This window comes from Eptatretus burgeri, chromosome 7 (assembly GCF_056783735.1).
Source record: "Eptatretus burgeri isolate ZD-2024b chromosome 7, Ebu_testis_v1, whole genome shotgun sequence".
Lineage (NCBI taxonomy): Eukaryota > Metazoa > Chordata > Myxini > Myxiniformes > Myxinidae > Eptatretus > Eptatretus burgeri.
The window spans coordinates 60,528,640-60,548,897 of record NC_140967.1 but is presented as its reverse complement, the minus strand read 5'-3'; the positions used below and the strand labels follow the sequence as shown (position 1 = coordinate 60,548,897).

At 45.7% G+C, this 20,258-nt stretch overlaps 1 protein-coding gene across 2 annotated transcripts in view; it reads right to left on the bottom strand.

The window, feature by feature from the left end:
* ITFG1 (integrin alpha FG-GAP repeat containing 1) overlaps positions 1 to 20,258 on the bottom strand; it is a 207,443-nt gene that overhangs the window by 169,220 nt on the left and 17,965 nt on the right. For both annotated transcript variants that reach the window (XM_085888711.1, XM_085888710.1), the window contains exon 4: positions 3,604 to 3,655. In XM_085888711.1, the coding sequence (XP_085744837.1) occupies positions 3,604 to 3,655 (52 nt within the window). The remainder of the gene's footprint in view (positions 1 to 3,603; positions 3,656 to 20,258) is intronic.

The following is a 20,258-nucleotide window of genomic DNA, read 5'->3' as shown; positions in this document are numbered from 1 at the left end:
CGAAAGTACGCTATGATACGTCGTATTAAATGGAGTACGTCTTGTAATTTTAAACATGTTGAAATTTCTACAACGTACTTGCCGTATGACATACGCTCCACATGCGATAGGAATAAGTTGTACACACGATATGCGATCGTTGACACACATCGACACACTTTACTTGAAAGGTGCTCATAAGTCGAAACACGTCAAGGTAATGGTTAGCATCAGTGTTCCAGACTCCCGGTTTTTATTTCTTCGGTATGACAGTGTTCAGTGTACAGTGCGGTTATGATTTAAATCGTTGAGCGGCAGCCTATTAATTATATTATATTATAACCGCACTAGAAATCGAAGTGTCAAAATCACCATCATACCGAAGGAAGAAAAAAAAAAAAAACAACAAAAAATCCAGGGAGTCTGGAACACCGACGCTAACCATTACCTTGATGTGTTTCGACTTATGAGCACCTTACAAGTAACGTGTGTCGATGTGTGTCACCGATCGCGTAGCGTGAGTACAACACGTAACTCATAGGTTAGAAATAAGTTTCGGGTACGCTAAACATTACCTCGACGTGTTTCGACTTATGAGTAACTCACAAGTAACGTGTGTCGACGTGTGTCAATGATCGCATGACGTGCCTACAACTTATGGCCAGCGTTATGCGGAACGTGTGAGTCATACGCTGGCATAAGTCTTAAAATTTCAAGCATGGAAAATTTGAGGACAACCGAAAAGTACAACGTTTCAAGCCAGCATACAACGACGTATGGCAGTGTTTTTCAGCGTGCTCTCAATGATATCAAAACTTACCCATAACGTATTTGACGTGTACCAGCGTTTTAGACAAATTTTCCAAAAATCGGCATAAGCTGGCTAAAACGTCAAAGTGTGACTGGGCCTTAAGGTATGCTGATGATACCACTCTGTTGGCAGAAAGTACAAAATATTTGATGAAACTGCTGCAGACAGTGAAGAAGGAAAGTGAAAAAGCTGGTCTTTATTTAAACCTCGAAAAAAAAGATTAAAATCTTGTCAACTGAGAAGATCAAAATGTTCAGAAGGGGTGTGTTTCATTCCCAATCAGTTTGAAGAGCGCTCGCCAAGTGGCTCACTTTATTTTAAGCACTCAAGCAAGCACTCCAACAAAATGGTTGATAAGAAACTGGCTTGGGAAGCGATAGCAAGCCAATTGGTTATGGAACACACCCTCAATGGATGGAGTAAAGGCTGCAACGAATATCTCTATCTCTATCTCTATCTCTATCTCTATCTCTATCTCTATCTCTATCTCTATCTCTCTCTCTCTCTCTCTCTCTCTCTCTCTCTCAAACCTTCGGAAAGCAGTGCAGGATAGGGAAGTTGGAGACATCTGATCATGAATGTCACCAGAAGTCGAACACGACTTGACGGAACTGGATAACTGGTTATAATAGTTCCAAAATCTGTGTAGACCAGCAATTGTTAGCCGATACACCACCCATGTGCAAGAACGTCAAATTTTCAACAAATTCCCTGCTGGTGAGTATGAAATTATACGACCGAACCTTAGGAATGTGGTGATGCATCTGATAAAGGTCACAATTGAGCCGCAAGGGTGTCGCTGGAAATATCACGCATTAAACCATGGCCGGGAGAGGCCCCAAGATATGTTATAAACAATCCATATACAGTCCACATATAATGTGATGGAGAGACAAATCGGACAGGCAATGGGATTCATCATTCATGTGTAAAGACTCGTGAAAGCAGCTCTAAGTAAAGATCAGATCATTGTCACTTACCTCGAGGCCGAGCAAGTCGAGACGGCTCCGATCCGTTCGGCTGAGGTAGACGCGATAAGAATAGAATGCCTTAAGCACATCGAGTTTCCTCCAAACATCTTCCAGTTTAATAGTGACTGTTTAAAAATGCAACTGTATGTTGGACAGAATTGACTCAATCGTTTGCGGTTATAATAATATTTACGCCTGGAAGGTGTCCCCCATGAAAGCCATGATAACCTATGTATCATACACCTCAACATGGACTTCACCAAAGGCACAAATCCCCCTTGGGGAGAGGAAGGGGAAAGTTAAACCGCTGCAACCTCAGTCATGTGACCCTTAGTCCTCCTGTAAAATTTGGTTGCGATTGGATAATTAACGATCGAATGTATTGCGGTCAAAAAAACACAGACAGAGGGACAGAAAGACACCAAATTGCATATTTTAGTAAGATAAGTACAATAATGAAGTCATTTTACTCACAATGTCCAATAATATATACATTCCATAAAACACAATCTAATAATTCTGTAATTGGATTGACCTTTTCTCAGAAACAACAGCAAGCCATCCTATTATCACGAGAGAGTGATTCATAGTTGACCGATGTAGATTATTGCATATAAAAGGCAGAATAATGAAAGTGGCTTAGCTTTTGTGGGAATTTTTTTTGTATTTTGTGGGTAATTAACATCCATAACCATGTATTTCCTACTTTAATGCATATGCTGAAATATATATATATATATATATATATATATATATATATATATATATATATATATATATATATATATATATATATATATTATAGTGGCAAGTAAGATAACAAATAGAGGTATAGGGATAGAACAGTAAATAATTATGAAATTTATGTTCTGGGAAAACATCATGCCTATTGAGAGTTAAAGATAAAAGACCTATTGAGAGTTAAAGTTAAAGTTAGAGAGAGTTAAAGACCTATTGAGAGCTGAACATTCAGGCAATTATTGCCATTAGCTGAACATTAACAAGGCCATTTTTCCTTATCAGAGTTCAAAAAAATCAAAAAAGGAGAAAACCAAATGATTGCCAAGTTCGCTTTAAGTGGTGGCAGAAATAAAATTAACCCAAAGGAAAATAGCAACAAGGAGTGAATTGAAAGCATTGCAAGAAGGGGGGAAAAAATAGTTAGAAAACTAGCAAGGGCTATCCAGCACTGCCCGGCTGGGTTAGCTTTTCCCGGTGGTTTCGGTATGTGTTGGACATTGAAAAGCTATGGAGATATTGGCTTCATGGTGATTTCCTTTTGCCTGCAGGCCAGTGACATCCCAACATGCACTTGAAAGCAGTCTTTGGTGGACTCAAAACGGATGTCAAGGCCAACATGTGGTAGTTTAAGACCTTGCCCAGATTCTGAAGTACCGACACCAAAGATTTGGGGCTTCTAGGTGCGACGATTTTATTTTTTTTGTAAACCTTGTCGAGGCTCGTATGAGAGCGAAGACATAATAATGTACAAATTTGGCTGTGACATAATAATGTACAAATGTGCAAATGCCTAAGCACACAAACACTTGGAAATATGTAATGTAGATCAACTCGACCATAAACATATAAATTGACTTCCCAAGACATCCGCAAGTGTGAGAAATCCCAAAAGATTGTTTAAACACTATTGCTTAGAACGTTGTACACAGGAATTGAGCTAATGCTTACAAAGACGCATTTCCTTTGCTGAAAATCCAAGTGATCTGAAAAACAAGTCTAGTGAGGCCCTCAAGCAATTTGTTCTAAGTGATATGCCGTAATCAATCGCACCCCTCCCCACCCCCTTCTTTTCTTCTGTTGGCAGAATAACTTTGCACTCACTCGAACACAAGAGGTTGGTCTTTCAGCTCTTGAGCAAGATGGCTTCTGTTCCCTGATGACAGAAATGAGGTGTTTTGTAAAAAAAAGTGTGCAAACACATAATTGTGCATTACAAAACACATGGCATTTGTATTTAGAATAAAATGTGCAAGGGTTCTTCAGTTTGCAGTTGAGAATGTGTGTTTGTGTGATTCACTCATGAAGTATGCAGAATAACCACGCAAATAGGATGATGGGGATACCAGTGCAAAAATAAAAATAAAAAAGGATTAAAAAGTCAACATGCAGCACATGCTTGACGACATGTTGGCCTTTCTTTCGTACATCGACTCATTAGTGCGCTCAAGTAGGTCATTTTTCACGTGGATTTCCTGCCACTGCTGTGTGGTGGAACATAGGCAACCGATGAGCCATGATGGGTGCGTCGTCGAAAAAGCAACTGACACTTATTAATTTATTTAGCTCGAACAAACGTTTCTGTGAATATTTTAAACATTGTTGATGACAAAACATTGCTGGTCACTGTAACACATGGAGGGTTTTCAAATGGTTCCATGAATGAAATAATCACAACATCTGAAGACACATCAACATTTCTTTGAAATTTCAATCTCTAAGTGTGTATATACACCAACGTTCGAACACCAACGTTCGCGATTCCAACATTCGCGGGTTCCGCATATTCGCGGTTGATAATTTGCGACATACTCCTACATTTGCGGGAAGTTGCCCCACGTTTTATTTGGTTCACGGGGTTTTTTTCACGAGCCTCGAGCAGAACAGTTCGAAACTAGAAGGGCACTCAGTAGAACGCATACCTCTACCACGTAATGCTTGATCCATGAGAACATATCGGAATGATACATTTTTGAAATATCTTACTATACAGCACTATATCGTTATTTCACCCATCTCTCAATGGTGAAGAATCACTTTAAAAAATTCTCGTAGCCTAATATTAGGTGAGAGCTGATTGGCTATTCCCTCCATTCACAGGTGAGAGATGTGGGTGGGTCTTTTTTATTTATATATTGACTGCTTTTGACGTTTGCACGTGGTACATGCTTGGGAGCCTCATTGGTATGCATTGCTGTCTACGATATCGCTGATGATTCGCCAATAAGCGATGAAACCGGTCAGGTGGCTGAGGGGGTGTGTTGCATTGGGATTCTCAAGCGTGTACCATGTGTGAACGTCTTAAAAGTTGTTGAGGAACTCTTTGAAGGGTTTGAAGCAACGATAAGCACTTACCTTGAGTAGGTCTTCTTGGGTTGCCTTATGCAGCTTTATGCAGTTGCTTTATGTTGCTAACAGCTTCTTTGACTAGCAGTGTGAGAGGGGTTAATTGTTTATACAATCATAGCCACCTGGGTTTAGTTGATTCGGTGAGAGCTGATTGGCTATTCTCCCTCCATTCACAGGTGAGAGATGTGGGTGGGTCTTTTCGCGCACGCACGCACGCATTACACACACACTACCCATCAAAAGTTTTAGAACACCTCCATTTTTCCAGTTTTTACTGAAATTTAAGCAGTTTAATGTTGCAATGTACTCTGAAATTAAAGCATAGAACAAATAAACAATTCCAGACAAAAAAGAAATCATGGAATCGTTTTGTTGAAAAAAAATTTAATCTAAACTTTTGACTCATCAAAGCAGCCACCTTTTGCAGATATAACAGCCGAACATACTCGTGGCATTCTTACTACAATGGAAATCAAATATTGTTTGGAAAGTTCTTCCCAACACTGTTGCAGAAGTTCCCACAAATGTGTTGCACTTGTAGGTTGTTTTGCTTTCATCCTTCTGTCCAGTTCATCTCAAACCAGCTCGATGGGGTTTACGTCTGGAGACTGTGCTGGCCATTCCATGATTTGAAGCCTACAGTCTTGTTCTTTTCTTCCAAGATAGTTCTGACATAGCCTGGAGGTATGTTTTGGGTCGTTATCTTGCTGTAGGATGAACCCCTGACCAACTAGGTGTAGACCAGAGGGTATTGCATGGCGCTGCAAAATGCTGTGGTAGACCTTTTGATTCAGGGTGCCAGTCAGATTTCAAATTTTGATTCATCGGTCCATAAGACCTTCTTCCAGTTTTCAGTAGTCCACTGGCAGTGCTTCATGGCCCAGGCAAGCCTCTTTCTCTTATTTTGCCATCTTAGCAATGGCTTTCTTACTGCCACTCGACCTGTCAAACCGGCAGCTCAAAGTCTTATCTTCATAGTTGAAACTGAGACTTCCTTACTTCGACCAGTGTTAAGCTGTGCTTGAAGCTGCTGTCCTGTGAGCTGTCTATCACGCAAACTGTTGACTCTCAGAAACTTGTCTTCTGATTGCGTTGTGGCTTTGTATCTGCCAGACCTCTTCCTGTCAGAGTTTCCTCCAGTTTCCAAGTGCCTTTTGATGGTGTAGGAAACTGTACTCACAGACACCTTGAATTCTTTGCAATTTCTCTAAAGGAAAGACCTACACTTTTGAGGGTTATAATGGTCTGTCTGTCTGTCTTACTTTGTTAATTGTCTTTTTCTCGCCATTTTGAAAGCAATATACTACTTCGTGCAGTGCAATATTATCCAAATAATGCTTCAGAGGGTGTAGCAACACAGTCTGTTCCAACACTGCTTTTATTCAGACAGAGAGTTTGTAACTAATCAACAAAAATAACTAAACTAAAAAATAAATAACTAAAAGTTACTAAATAAGTAACTAAACAACAATTCCACCTGTTGGAATTGTTTGCATCAACTTTCAAGGCTAAATTTACTTCCATTGCTGCAGAACATCTGCAGTTGCTAACCCATTACTTGTTCCCTGAAAAGGGCTTTTTTAACAACTCTGAAATTTACATTATTTTTCAGTTTTTGGTGACCTAAACTTTTTTTCTTAATCTCTGGCAGTTTACTGCTTCGCTTTGTACCATTTCAGGTTATTCACTGGACTTGAACTGCTTAAATTTCAGTAAAAACTGGAAAAATGGGGGTGTTCTAAAACTTTTGACCGGCAGCGTACATCTGTGTATGTATATATATATATATATATATATATATATATATATATATATATATATATATATATATATATATATATATATATATATACACATATATATATATACATATATATATATATATATACATATATATATATATACATATATATATATACATATATATATATATATATATATATACATATATATATATATATATATACATATACATATATATATATATATATATATATATATATATATATATATACATATATATATATATATATATATATATATATATATACATATATATATATACATATATATATATATATATATATACATATATATATATATATATATATATACATATATATATATATATATATATATATATATATATATATATATATATATATATATATATATATATATACATATATATATACATACATATATATATACATACATATATATATATATATATATATATATATATATATATATATATATATATATATATATATATATATATATATATATATATATATATTGTTGTGCATTTTCGCCAGCCCGGCGTGCGGGTGGCCGCCTTTAGCTCAACTGCAGCCGCGCGCGCCCACCGAACGAGCAATCTAGTCGCAGCTTTCGGATCAACGCCGAAACCCAGCTACGGGTGTTGTTGACCACACCATAAACCAGCCAACTCTTCTGTCCGTGCTACAGTGTCGATCACCGAATTGTCGATGTACCTAATTATTCGCGCAGACAGAAATGCCGGGAGTTTACACCTCAACGGCGCCTGCACGAAAACGAGCCGCTTTACGCAGCTCGTTCCGTTTGCGATTGCCGAGCGGTTTTAAATCCCCAAGCACCGTCGGACCAGATGTACGTTTTATCGGCTATTAATCAGCCAGCTAATTATTCCGAATGCAATTATGGCAGTCAATGGAGGAAGGGACGCAACGAGCAGGTGACATTCAAAAATGAGGAACATTTATTTGCACACGTAAGCAATGTAATGAATGGTGATAGGGGACAAGACACGAGTAAAAACCTACAGCCAATATCTATTTATTATGTACATGCACTTACAACAATTCTACTTACGGACAAGGCACCACAGACTTTCATGCAAAACGAAAGGAAGAAAGAAAGAACAGGGCTCGTAAGCCTTTAATGTTCCTCGGAACTGGGATGACCGAAGGAGCTCCGAGAGGCCGGGCAGGTTACCTCGCCACCTTCGTGGTGACACGATGGGTCCTTTGGTCGGCGACCCTCTGTATCTGTCTCGTCGTCAACACGGCAGCTGTTGTAACGGCGGCTTGATTGGTCCAGGGCCTAGCAGCGTGGCTTGGTCGATCGGGCCTGGCCGACGACGCTTCAGAGGAGGGAACGGGCCTTGCTCTTTTCGAGTTTATGCTCTTTAAGAGCCCGCTAACTCCTCAGCGTCACTCAACCGACTCGGGGCCCGGTCGCTCGGACCGTTACGTAGCTTGCTTGCGACTTCTCTCCGGCTGGCGACTTCTCCCGACTCCAACTCGACTGCCTCCACCGACCAACAATGACCACCAATGACCACCAATGACCAACAACCACCAACCATGACCAACCACGACCAACAACACTCTCGGCGTTGAAACGCGCCTTTTTATAGCCCCAAGGGGAGGGGTCGCTCTGGGCTTCATCACCCAAAATCAGCGCCCTCCCTCCTTTCGCCTTTGACCTTCAGCCCCGGCTGGCTCCGCCCCGATCTCGCCGTCAAACGCGGCCGTGTTTGAAATCACTTTGCCGCTGTCGAGGATGCCATCGTGTTTGTTTGTGGAGATGTTGTTTGTTGGGGATGTTGTTGTTGGTGAAAAGATGGCGGCGCCGTGGAGATGCTGGTGACGAGATGTTGGCAGTTGTGGAGAAGGTGGTGAGGAGATGTTGGCAGTTGTGGAGAAGGTGGTGAGGAGATGTTGGCGGTTGTGGAGAAGGTGGTGAGGAGATGTTTCTGTTGTGGAGAAGGTGGTGAGGAGATGTTGGCGGTTGTGGAGAAGGTGGTGAGTGTGGTGTCCGGTGAGCAGTGAGGCACGTAGAGTCGTGAGGGTTGCCGTAACTCTGTTCATTGCGTATCCAGATGTGCACCACTGTAGACTACCACACGCCTCTAGCGGCGCGAACACCTATATGCCTTGCGGACACGTGACTACCAAAACCACTCCTCCACGTCCCCACAACGCTCCCCGCATTGCCCGCGTATGCCAATACACCACATTCCTCCCTCCTAAAAACATGATTATAAAGTGACAATCATAATGGTAAGCATAATAGGCAAAACATACTACGGCACAAAAGAAAATGGGCTTCATCTGCACAACCTGTCACAATAATGCTGTCGATATAATCTGGCCCACAATTCAGCCCTCTATCCCCATCACAACATATATCGTGTTGGCGCGAGCGAGTTGAAACCCAAATGCAGTGGACAGGTGCTCGAGTACTGAGTTGCACGACGAACCCAATGATGTTTGCAGACCACACTAACCATGGCCGTTTTAAAGATATAAAGAAGCAAGTCAGGGAGCACAGTAAAGCTATGCAGGAGAAGCGCCCCCAGGCGGCCCATGATCACACGCCATCCGGCGAGGTCGTGATGACACGCCGAGACGAACCTCCCGCGCCCCCTGGCCGACAAGCTTTGTTTGTCAAAGCTTGCCAAGCTTGTCCGTCCTTGCTCGTATGACAAGCTTGCTCGTCCCCCCACGGACAGAAACAGGTAAACACGCTGAGTCTGCCAGACATGAGGGTGCCGCCGCTGGCGCAGAGCAGCGGGTGGGGCGGCCTTAAGAAGATAATGGCCCGGCCTCGCGCGAGAGTAACAGGAGGGGTGACGCTGAACAGCGAACCGCTCCCCCCCCCAATCGACTCGAACCAGGCAATCAGTCGGCTCTATTACCAGCCGTCCCACACCAAAACCACGCATCAAATCCAGTCGAGAAAACCATGCACGTCCACACGGACGATCAGCGTACACTGCATCCACAGCCATGTCATAAAGTAGCAAGAACATCGTCTGCACAGATGCAAACTTCCCTTCATGTACAGCGCGTTCCCCCAGAATAATTCCCACATATGAGATAGCAGCGAACCGCGGACTGTCCTCGAAGCCGGAGATCAGAAAGACCTCTTTATTCGCAACGATCGTCCGCAAGTTCTTCACATCATATTGATCATATTGGTCATCATATTGATCATATTGGTCATCATATTGATCGATCTCAACCAAACACATTATGCTCACACGCGGACCGTCGGCATTTGCTTTAACAACGCCAAGCTGAATCACTCGTGCTGCGAGAATCAAATACACAACAATTAGCAATTTATGAACCACATTGCGCGTACGCCTCTTGGTTGCCACGACGTTGAGGCGACTTGCTTGCCAGTCTCCATCTGAACGTTGCAGAGGCCACCGTCGATATTCGCGTTCCGCGAACTTCTTGAATGCGACCGGCTCGCTCCAATCCCCCATTGAAAATCGCCTGAACGACACGGGTGTGCACTGTATCATGAGCGCAGCGGAAGAGCGAGAGTCCGTCGCAGCTGTCATGGCCCCCGTTGCTCCCGAACCGTATATTGTAGTAGCCGGAATCAATGACTGGAAACCCATGTTGCATCATCGCGGCTCCTGCCGCTGGAACCTCGCCCTCGGGTCTCGAGGGAGGCCCGGGCCCAAACGGAGGTTCGTGCCCCGAAGGAGGCACAGGTGCACCTGGAGGTACGAACTCCGAAACAGGAACCTCCTCCTCCTCCCACCGAAACTCTAATCGGCCCGGCAAGGGACGCCCAAGGCCACTGGCTGGCGCCATCCAGTCTAGCCTGAGGCTAGCCAGCCAGTCCCGGCCCAAAAGGGCGGGCCCCTCCCCTCGTACCACAAACAATGAGAGTAGGGCGCTTTGACCTTGGTAGACCACCAAGACGGCTGTCACAGCAAGTGGTGCAATCGCTTCGCCGGTGTACGTGTACAACGAAAAGGTCGTCTTGACCAGGTGAATACCGCGGAGGTCACGAGCGGTCCGTTCACCCATGACCGACACTGCGGCCCCGGTATAAACTTGAAACACAAACGGTGCCCCATTCACCTCGACCTCCACTGTTATTGGTCTTGTCACCTCCGGACCAATTGAAAACAGGCTCAACATTGGTTGCATTTCCTGCTCCGGGCCGCCGGGATCGCTCTGCCCAGGCTGCAGGCCGCTCTCCAGGTCACTGGGGTCATCCCACACCTCGCTATCCAAGACTTTAACGGCGGCCCCCACCATTCGACACACACGCTTCAGATGTCCCACCTTGTGACAATGCAAACACACGGTGTTCTTATACGGGCACACCCGCCGCAGATGCTGTCCTCCACATCCCCAGCACCCCTATGTGTTCATCTCGCCGCCCGCGCGGCCACGCTGCGGCGTGCGGCCACGGCCCGCACCGAAAGGCGTGCGCGTGGCCTGGGGCACCTGGGTCATCACGTGGACCCCGAGGTAACCTGACATGCCCCAGCTGGAATCACCCGTCACGTCCTGGCCGGCGATGGCGCAGACATCTGTGAGTGTCTGCTCGACAGCTGAAGCAGTCTCGACCGCCGAGTGGAATGTAACGTCGACACCTCGCATTCGCAGAATCGCCGACACCATCTTCGCATCTTGCAGCCCAGAAATAAAACGATCTCTGAGTCGAGCTGGACGCTCCTCTGCCGTGAACTTGCAGGCCACAGCCGAAAATCCACCCGCGCCACGAAATCTGCGACGCGCTCCTCCGCACCCTTCGCGAGGTGATCGAACTGGTAACGAGCCAGCTGCAATGACTTCTCCGGCGCCATGTGGGCTTTCATCTTCTCTACCACGTCCTGAAACGACAGCCCATCGTCACTGGGCTTGTCCGGCGCCACCAAATCACTTAGTAGTCGATAATACTCCGTTGATAGTGAGGCGAGCAAGATCGATTTGCGCTTACTCTCGTCGACCACATCATTCGTGTGGAAATAGCATCCCAATTGTTCTGAAAACAATTCGAAGTCGTTTCCACCGAAGATGGGCACCCGTCCGTGCGCCGTGCCCCGACCTTCCACCATCCTCGAGCCGTCCTGCCGTTCACTCGACGCGAATTTGCAGGCGACGGCGAGATGTCTGGCTGCAGGACTCGACCCGCACCGAAGACTGTGCATGCAGCTGCGGGCGCGCGAAACTCGCGATGCGCTTCCCTGGGATCCTCGCGAGGTGATCGCACTTGAACCGCGCTAGCTGCGCTGATTTTCCCGGCGCTCCGTGCGCCCAACAATCCAATTGCTCCGGCCAAAGACTCCAAGTCAATACCGAGGAAAACCCAGGCACTCTGCACACGTCGATCCGAAACAGACTTGTCGCCAATGTGGTGTCCGGTGAGCAGTGAGGCACGTAGAGTCGTGAGGGTTGCCATAACTCTATTTATTGCGTATCCGGATGTGCACCACTGTAGACTACCACACGCCTCTAGCGGCGCGAACACCTACATGCCTTGCGGACACGTGACTACCAAAACCACTCCTCCACGCCCCCACAACGCTCCCCGCATTGTGCCTTGCCCGCGTATGCCAATACACCACAGTGAGGAGATGATTGTTTGAAATAAAGATAGAAAAGAATAACACGACCTCAAAGGTTCACAGCCCGGCACACAAATAATTCCCGTTGTACATCGGTGGGGAAATCTAACCTGGACACACACTTATCGACATAACTGATCTTCAGGGAACCTGAATGGTGTTCTGTGAATTTCCACAACCGTAACAATATATACATATACATATACTGTATATCGACACACACACACACACACACACACACACACACACACACACACACACACACACACACACACACACACACACACACACACACACACACACACACACACACACACACACACACACACACACACACACACACACGTGCATGCACATACACACACACCTCAACATTTTATTTTGGTACGTCTTGGGCTATTGTATCTCGTTCATAGAACCTTTTGAATGCCCCTACGTAAATGTAATAAATGTAATCATGTACCCACATACGCATCATTTCTGCCATATTGGATGCTGTGCCGGCTCCCAGACATTTTTTTTATCATCAGTCCCATTGTTATATTATTTTAGGCCTATACATAAGGGACACCAGTAATTAATATTGCACCTCTCACACCATATTAAGACTTTTTTCCCCCATCCTGTCGAGTTCATTTGTTGCCCTGGACTCCTCCATTCTTTAAATTAATTCACTAGTTAAATTAATCATGTCTTGTTATGTATTAATCATTGTTTTCTAATACCCTTTATCATGTAAGGCATCCTCAGGTGACGGTAATACTGATGTCCCATCATTTATATTTCCACTCGTTTTTCATCCGATCCCATCCCAACCTGCTGCCAGCATTTTAGCAACGAGCCATTGACCCTGATAGGCAAAGTGTGCCAGGAAGTGGGATTTCTGTCACTCCCGTAGTCCATCACAAAACATGAAAAATGCAATTGATGGATTTGAGCCTGCGATTGCATGCCCATCACACAAACCCATTTTAGCAGAGTTTCACAAGTCTTTGGTACTCGCAATCGTGATTCGAGTCATTTCACACGAGCGCCAGTAAAACGAAACTATGGAGTTTCTTGGTACGCGCAAAATGTTATTTTCACACCGAACACTGACTGGTTACCTACGCCACCAAAGATGGACAGAAGTTATGTTTTCACCTATGTCTGTTTGATTGTCTGTGAACATGATATCTCAAAAAGTTATGGATGGATTCGGACAATTTGGTGGACAGATTGAGTGTGACAAGGACAAATTAATTTGATTTTGGTGAAGACTCAGATCCAGATACAAGCATTTTTTAATCTTACAAGTGATTCATCACCATTGAGGGATAGGGCCAAAAACGATGGAGAGCATTATATTTCAAAAAGTTGTGGATGGATTATGGCAAAACTTGGGGGATGAGTTGGGTTGGTGGCAAGAACAAGCCGGTTATATTTTAGTTAATAGTCCAAGAGCATTAGGTCAAAATAGGCCCTAACCTGGACATTTTTGGTAACAAGCTGATTTTTTCAGGATAGGTCCAGGAATATGTCTAGAATAACATACTAAAAGTCCTCATAAATCCTCCTTGAGCGTTTTCCGCAATCCAAGATGGCGTCCAAAATGGCCGCCTCTTCTGTTTTTCTCGTAACTTTGCAAGCAGGTTTCCCCAAAACACACTTTAAATGTCTACATATATGTTTAGAAGTATGAGGAACTCATTAGAATACATCTTAAGAGATGCTGAAGCACGCAAGTACCAATAAGACCTCTTGAGTTCTTCCAAAAGTCCAGGCAGAAGCAGACGCCGACACCCTGATTGTCTCCACAGCACTAGCACTGGCAGAGTCAGAACATGTGCCAGTTGCTGTCGTTGGTACGGACACAGACTTACTGGTAATGCTAGTTGCTCGGGCAACCTCTTCCACAGATGTGTACATGCTATGCCGCAGTAATCCTGTCACGGTCTTCAACATTCATGAGATTCAGCATGCCATAGGGGACACAAGAAATCACTTGATGTTTCTTCATGCTGTGACGGGATGTGACACGGTCTCTGCGATCTATCGTCAGGGCAAGCGTAAAGCTTTCAACATGGTGCACAAGAAGCGGGACTACGACTTGCTGGATACCTTCACAAACAGTGGAAGCACCCATGACGAGGTGGAAAAAGCTGGGGAAGGCTTCATTCTTAAGCTTTATGGAGCCAGCAGTTTTGAATCTCTTGATGACTACCGTCACATCACATACAAACGGGCAATCGGTCGCAGTTCCCTGAGTTCATCCTTTCAGCTAGAAAGTCTACCTCCAACTAGTGCTGCAGCAAAGCAACATTCATATCGCGCCTATCTTACCGTCCAGGAATGGATGGGTAACTCCTTATCTCCAACAGAATGGGGCTGGCGATTTCAGGACGGGACTCTTACCCCGGTAGAAACAGACATTGCTGTTGCACCCGACACTTTGCTGAACATGGTGGCATGTGGGTGTAAACCAGATGGTTGCAGAAGCATGACATGTAGCTGCAAGAAACTTGGGCTCTTTTGTACCTCAATGTGCAGTAAATGCAGTGGTCTCAATTGCAACAATACAGCACCAACTCTTATAGATGCCGACGATGATATTACCCCAACTTCAGAGGACATCAACATTGAAGATACAGCATCCGACGATGAAGACAATGACTGATGCAACTAGGTGTGTGTATGCATAAGGTAAAGATTCATCTGAAACTTTTGAGGTTTGAATCTCTAGCATGATCTTGTTTTGAATGTCTTTGCCTCTTGAAACAGGCTAAAACAGCAGTGTGTTGATAAGTGGCGGACATTTTGAGCACCATTTGAATTTTAGAAAGAACTTCAGCGGTTTTATTGTTTCCTTTGTACTTCAAAGTATCTGAATGAGTTCCTTATTTCTCAAGACATAATATATTTAGAGATTTAAAGTGCATATCGAGGTAACTTAGTCACAGGGTCATGAGAAAAACAGGAAATTGCAACCATCTTTGGCGCCATTTTGGATTGCGGAAAACGCTCAAGGAGGATTCATGAGGACTTTTAGTATGTTATTTCACACACATTCCTGGACCTTTCCTGAAAAAATCAGCTTGTTACCAAAAATGTCCAGGTTAAACCCTAATGCTCTTGGACTATAATGTCTGGATCCAGATCCGGTCCATCAGTGGGATACCAAACTTAAACTGTTCAGCCTGGCAGGGGTATGTGCTCTAGTGAGTGCCATTCTAGTTCTTAATATCTTTCTCAGGTTGGGGGGAGGGGTGATGATATCTTACACAAGAACTTCAACATGTTTGATTTCATATTTTCATTAAAGTAGCGATGCTCAATGAAGAGCAAGGTAGAACTGACAGTGGGACAAACATCAATGGAATGAACAAAAAGGACAAGAGGAAAGGGAAGTGGGGGAGAAATACTGAAAGTAGTAAGATGGTTGGGTTAGGAAAGGTTAATGGGGTAATAAAGATCATGGGTCAAGGATGACAAGAGATGGTGGTGCACTGCTTGCTTGAAGCCCTGGAGGAAGAAGATTGTTCCCCTAGAGCCCAGACAGAGGAAGTGAGGAATAAAAGAGTTGGTGTGTGCAGTCAGCCTACATTTTGGAAGTATAACTAAGAGGGGGTTACTGGAAGAATGCATGAATCCTTGAGTTACAGGGGAGAGTCAGAGGGCTGAGGGAGCAGAGGGAGAAATGTTGGAGAATAGACAGTCAAAAACAGAGAGACCACCAACCTGCTTGCGATGTGACAGCAACAGACGTTGTGCTTTGGCCTCATCACGGGAGATTCCTATAGGATTTAGAGCTTTAGATTCAACAGAATGCAGGAGAGACAGATGTGATGTTGGGGTGCTAGCCCAGAGGAGAACGTCGTACTTCATTGAGCTACGGACAAAAGTCTTGTAGACTGAGCAGCTCTGATTTTTCCAGGAAAACATTTGGTTCGATGGAGGATGCCCATTCTCCAGCTGGCATTGGAGGCAAGTTTTGCTATTTGGTCAGCCGAGGAAAGGTCGTAGCTGATAATGAGGCCTAGAACTTCAAGAGACAGCCTTTTCCAGTGGATGACCAAGGAAATACGTGGGTTCGTTTGACGAATATTTCAGAGCGACAAGGTGAAACTGAGATTTTCCATGACTGAAGGGCCAGTGTCTAATCATTTCCAGATTAGCAGAGTGAGAGACGCAGCTACTGTCTGCCGAGTAGAGGGATGGAGTACTGTACGATGCAATGTGGACTCATCTGTAAAAAAGAAGAAAGGGTTTTCCAGAGCATCAAATAGGTCACTTGTAGAGAGGAAGAATGACACTGGGTCTAACACACTTTCTTGGGGAACCCCAATCTCCACAGGTAGAGGGGAGGAGAGAACTCCATTAATAGCAACACGTTAACTGTGCGGGTGTAAGAAGTCAGACATTCGGGAACGAAGCTGGCCTTGAATGCCACAAGCAGAGCTTGGCAAGCAAGGCAGAATATGCCAGACTGTGTTGAATGCTTGAGATACAGGATGTTCAAGAAGACGGTCCTCATCCATTTTTTGAGATTGAGGACCTCCAACCATTGCTGAGAGAGGAGCAGAAGCATATCCGTTGTGACCCAAACAGATTCCAAATTAATGGTCAGAGATCAGGCCAGGTCAGGTCAGGTCAGGTATGGGAGCATGCGCCAGAACAGCGCGTCGCTGCGTCCACTTTCCGCCGGTACTCCAGGGGCCTTCATCTGGCCATCCCCCAGGCAGATGCCTGGCCCATCCCCATCTACTGGAGATGCCGATCAACCAGCTGCAACCACAAGGCACGTGATCGGCCCATTGGCCTCCTCCACCCACGAGACTTCCTCGCTGAAAGAATCTGGTGAGCAGGATCAGCGTCAGGAAAACGAGTCACATGTCCACACAGCCGCATCTGACGCTCATGGACTATACAGGTAACAAATCTCATTTCAGTCTCTCTCAGCAACCGCTCGTTGGACACAAAGTCCGACAAGCGAGAGCCAAGGATTCTCCGAACAGGCCAGTTACCAAAGGAATTAAATCTCAGTCTCAGATCCCTGGTCAGAGTCCAAGTCTCACATCCATAAAGCAAGAATGGAAGCACCAAGGACCTGAAGACTCAGACTTTCATCCTCCCACACAAGTACTGGCAGTGCCACACCCCATGATCCAGTGAATCCATGACTCCCCAGGCCCGACCCAGACATCTATTAACCTCTGACTCACAGCCAGCAGAGACATGAATATCACTGCCAAGGAAAGTGAATCTCTCAACGACCTCAACATCCTCACCACAAACAGGACAGCAACATCCAAGATGTCATTGAAAACCTGAATCTTAGTTTTGACCCAGGAAACCAGTGATCCCAGCATCTCCGACTCCTCGTGCAGCACGTCGAGAGCCCCCCAAGAGGATATCTAAAGTCTCCGCAAAGATGACTGCATCATCTGTGAAATCAAGTTCAGAGATCTTGACATTCCCAAATGATGCACCACAGATTGATCTCTCCGACATCCTCCCAAGAATCCAGTCCATACAAGTGCTAAAAAGTGTGGGGGCCAGAACACACCCCTGACTAACTCCAGTAACAACTGGAAATAAGTCAGAGATGGTACCACCACATCTCACAGCACTCTCAGTACCAGAGTAGAGTTCAGACATCAGATCGATCAGTTTGGGTGGCACCCCACAAAGACCAAGAATCCTCCAGAGGGCATCCCGATTCACTGAATCAAACGCTTTACAGAGATCAACATCGGCTGCAAGCAGCCCCTGCCCAAACTCTCATCTGCGTTTGATGAGGACCCGAAGAGCAAGGATACGGTCAATCGTTGACCTCTTTTATGTAAAGCCTGACTGCTCTGGACGATGGTGCTCAAGCAGATGGTGGCAAACCCGATCAATAATTATCCGAGCAAAGACCTTGCCCAGCACTGAGAGCAGCGTCACCCCTCGGTAGTTGTTGCCGTCTTGGCGATCACCCTTCCCTCTCCAGAGAGGGACAACAAGACCCCTCTTCCAGTCAGTTGGGATGATGCCAGTGTTCCAGGCAGAGCACAGAACTGCATGCAACGACACGAGTGCAGCATTTCCACCAGCCTTGAGAAGTTCTACATGGATGCCACAGATCCCTGGAGCTTTACCTCATTGCAACCGGTTCACCGTAGCCTGTGTTTCCACAAGCGAAGGTGGACCACAGTTGATTGGAGGGTCAGCAACAGTGATTGTAAAACCCCTGACGTCCAACTCAACAGCTGGTGGATCAGCCTGGTACAACCGCTCAAAGTAACCGGCCCAGTGGGCCTTCACTTCAGACTCCTCTGTCAAGAGCCTACCACCCTCCGCTCGAACTGCAGTACACCGAGGGATGGGCTTGGATGAACGCAATGCGCGAATTACCCTGAAAGCGGGACGAGAATCACTTGACCACGGGTGATGCTCTACCCCCTCACAGATTCCTCACACGTAGGCCCTCTTGTCCACCCTTAGCGCACGTACAATTTTACGCCTCAGCTCCCTGAACAGCTCAGCTCTGCCATTCAGCCTGGCCCGGCGACTCTGGGCAATGGTATCCATTGTCCCTTGAGAGACAAAATTCTTCTTCACCCTACGTTGAGTTCCAAGACATCCACCAGCAACATTAAGGATGGTGGTCTTGAAGGCACTCCACAACTCTTCAGGATCTCTTAAAGCACCCAGACCCCCCAAAATCTCCACCAGCTCGTTCGCAAACTCCTCAGCTGCCCTCTCATCCTTGAGCTTGCCAACATCCAGTCTCGGCTGGGATGGTCCCATTCTCCTGGATTTAAGGTGCAACTTAAGAGTTGCTACAACAAGCCGGTGGTCAGTATTGAGGAACTGAGCACTCTGGTAGACCCTGCAGTTCTGGATCATCCTCCAGCGACCATCAACGAGCACATGGTCAATCTCCTTTGCCACACTGCCAGTGTTGGAATACCAAGTCCAGCGATGAGCTTGTGGGCACTGAAAAGATGAACCGGCCACCCAAAGTCCATGACTTCTTGCAACGTCAAGGAACTTAGTGCTATTCAGGTTCACAGTTCCAGACCCATGGGGACCAACACACATCTCATAACCATCCCTGTGGGTTCTAGTCGATGCATTGAAATCCCCCAAGACGAGAAGTGTATCTCATCTGGGGCACTGATCAACCCCAGACTCGAGCGTGGCATAGAATCTGTCCTTCAAGGTAAGATCACTCGCCTCCGCGGAGCATAAACAGAGACCAAGGATATGACATCCAAGGAGTGACGAATCCTTTGTCTCATAATACGCTTGTTGACCGGTGTTACCTCAATTATCATTGGAGTCAGATTATTGGACACAGCTACAGCAACTCCTTGAGTATGGTAACCATCAGAGCGACCAGACCAATAGTAGGTGTAACCACTCACCATTATCTCGCCGCAATCCGGTCTCCGAACCTCAGAGAGTGCTGCGTTACCGATGTCCAAACGCTTGAGCTCAGATGATAACAGAGACAGGTGATCATACTCTCTTCGGGATAGGACATTCCAGGCACCCACCCGAAAGAATCGCCTCAGGTTAACCCAAGGAGACCACCATCTGGTGGACGACACCTCAGCACCACTCCGACACACTCTTCCGCAATCTGACCCAGGAATGTTACCCCATGGTTTCCCTCTTATCATCAAAGATTGGGGGTCCCGAAGGCTTTGCCCCAATCCAGTCATCCAGTGAGCTGCCCTGCGAAGGGAAGCTGCACAGGAGGTACTCCCACGGAGTGGGTTTTCAGAGTTTTTTATGCTTTGAGAATATTTTGCAGAATTAAGGGTTTTACGGTGGCTGGAGTGCAAATCCTGCCACCAACTTCCTAATACGAAGTAGCCCAACTGCAGGAGGACGTCCGTAGACACAGTTGGGCACTATATATGGATGGCTCTTGGCTTGCAAGGAGCTCCTCCCCCTTTGACAGGTTTCGTTTTTAATCCTGCTGGGTGTCCATATCCAAACACCCTCGTCACCAGAAAACCTGGTGGGGGAGATGGTTTAGTCGCCAACAACCCGACCATGGAACAGGTTC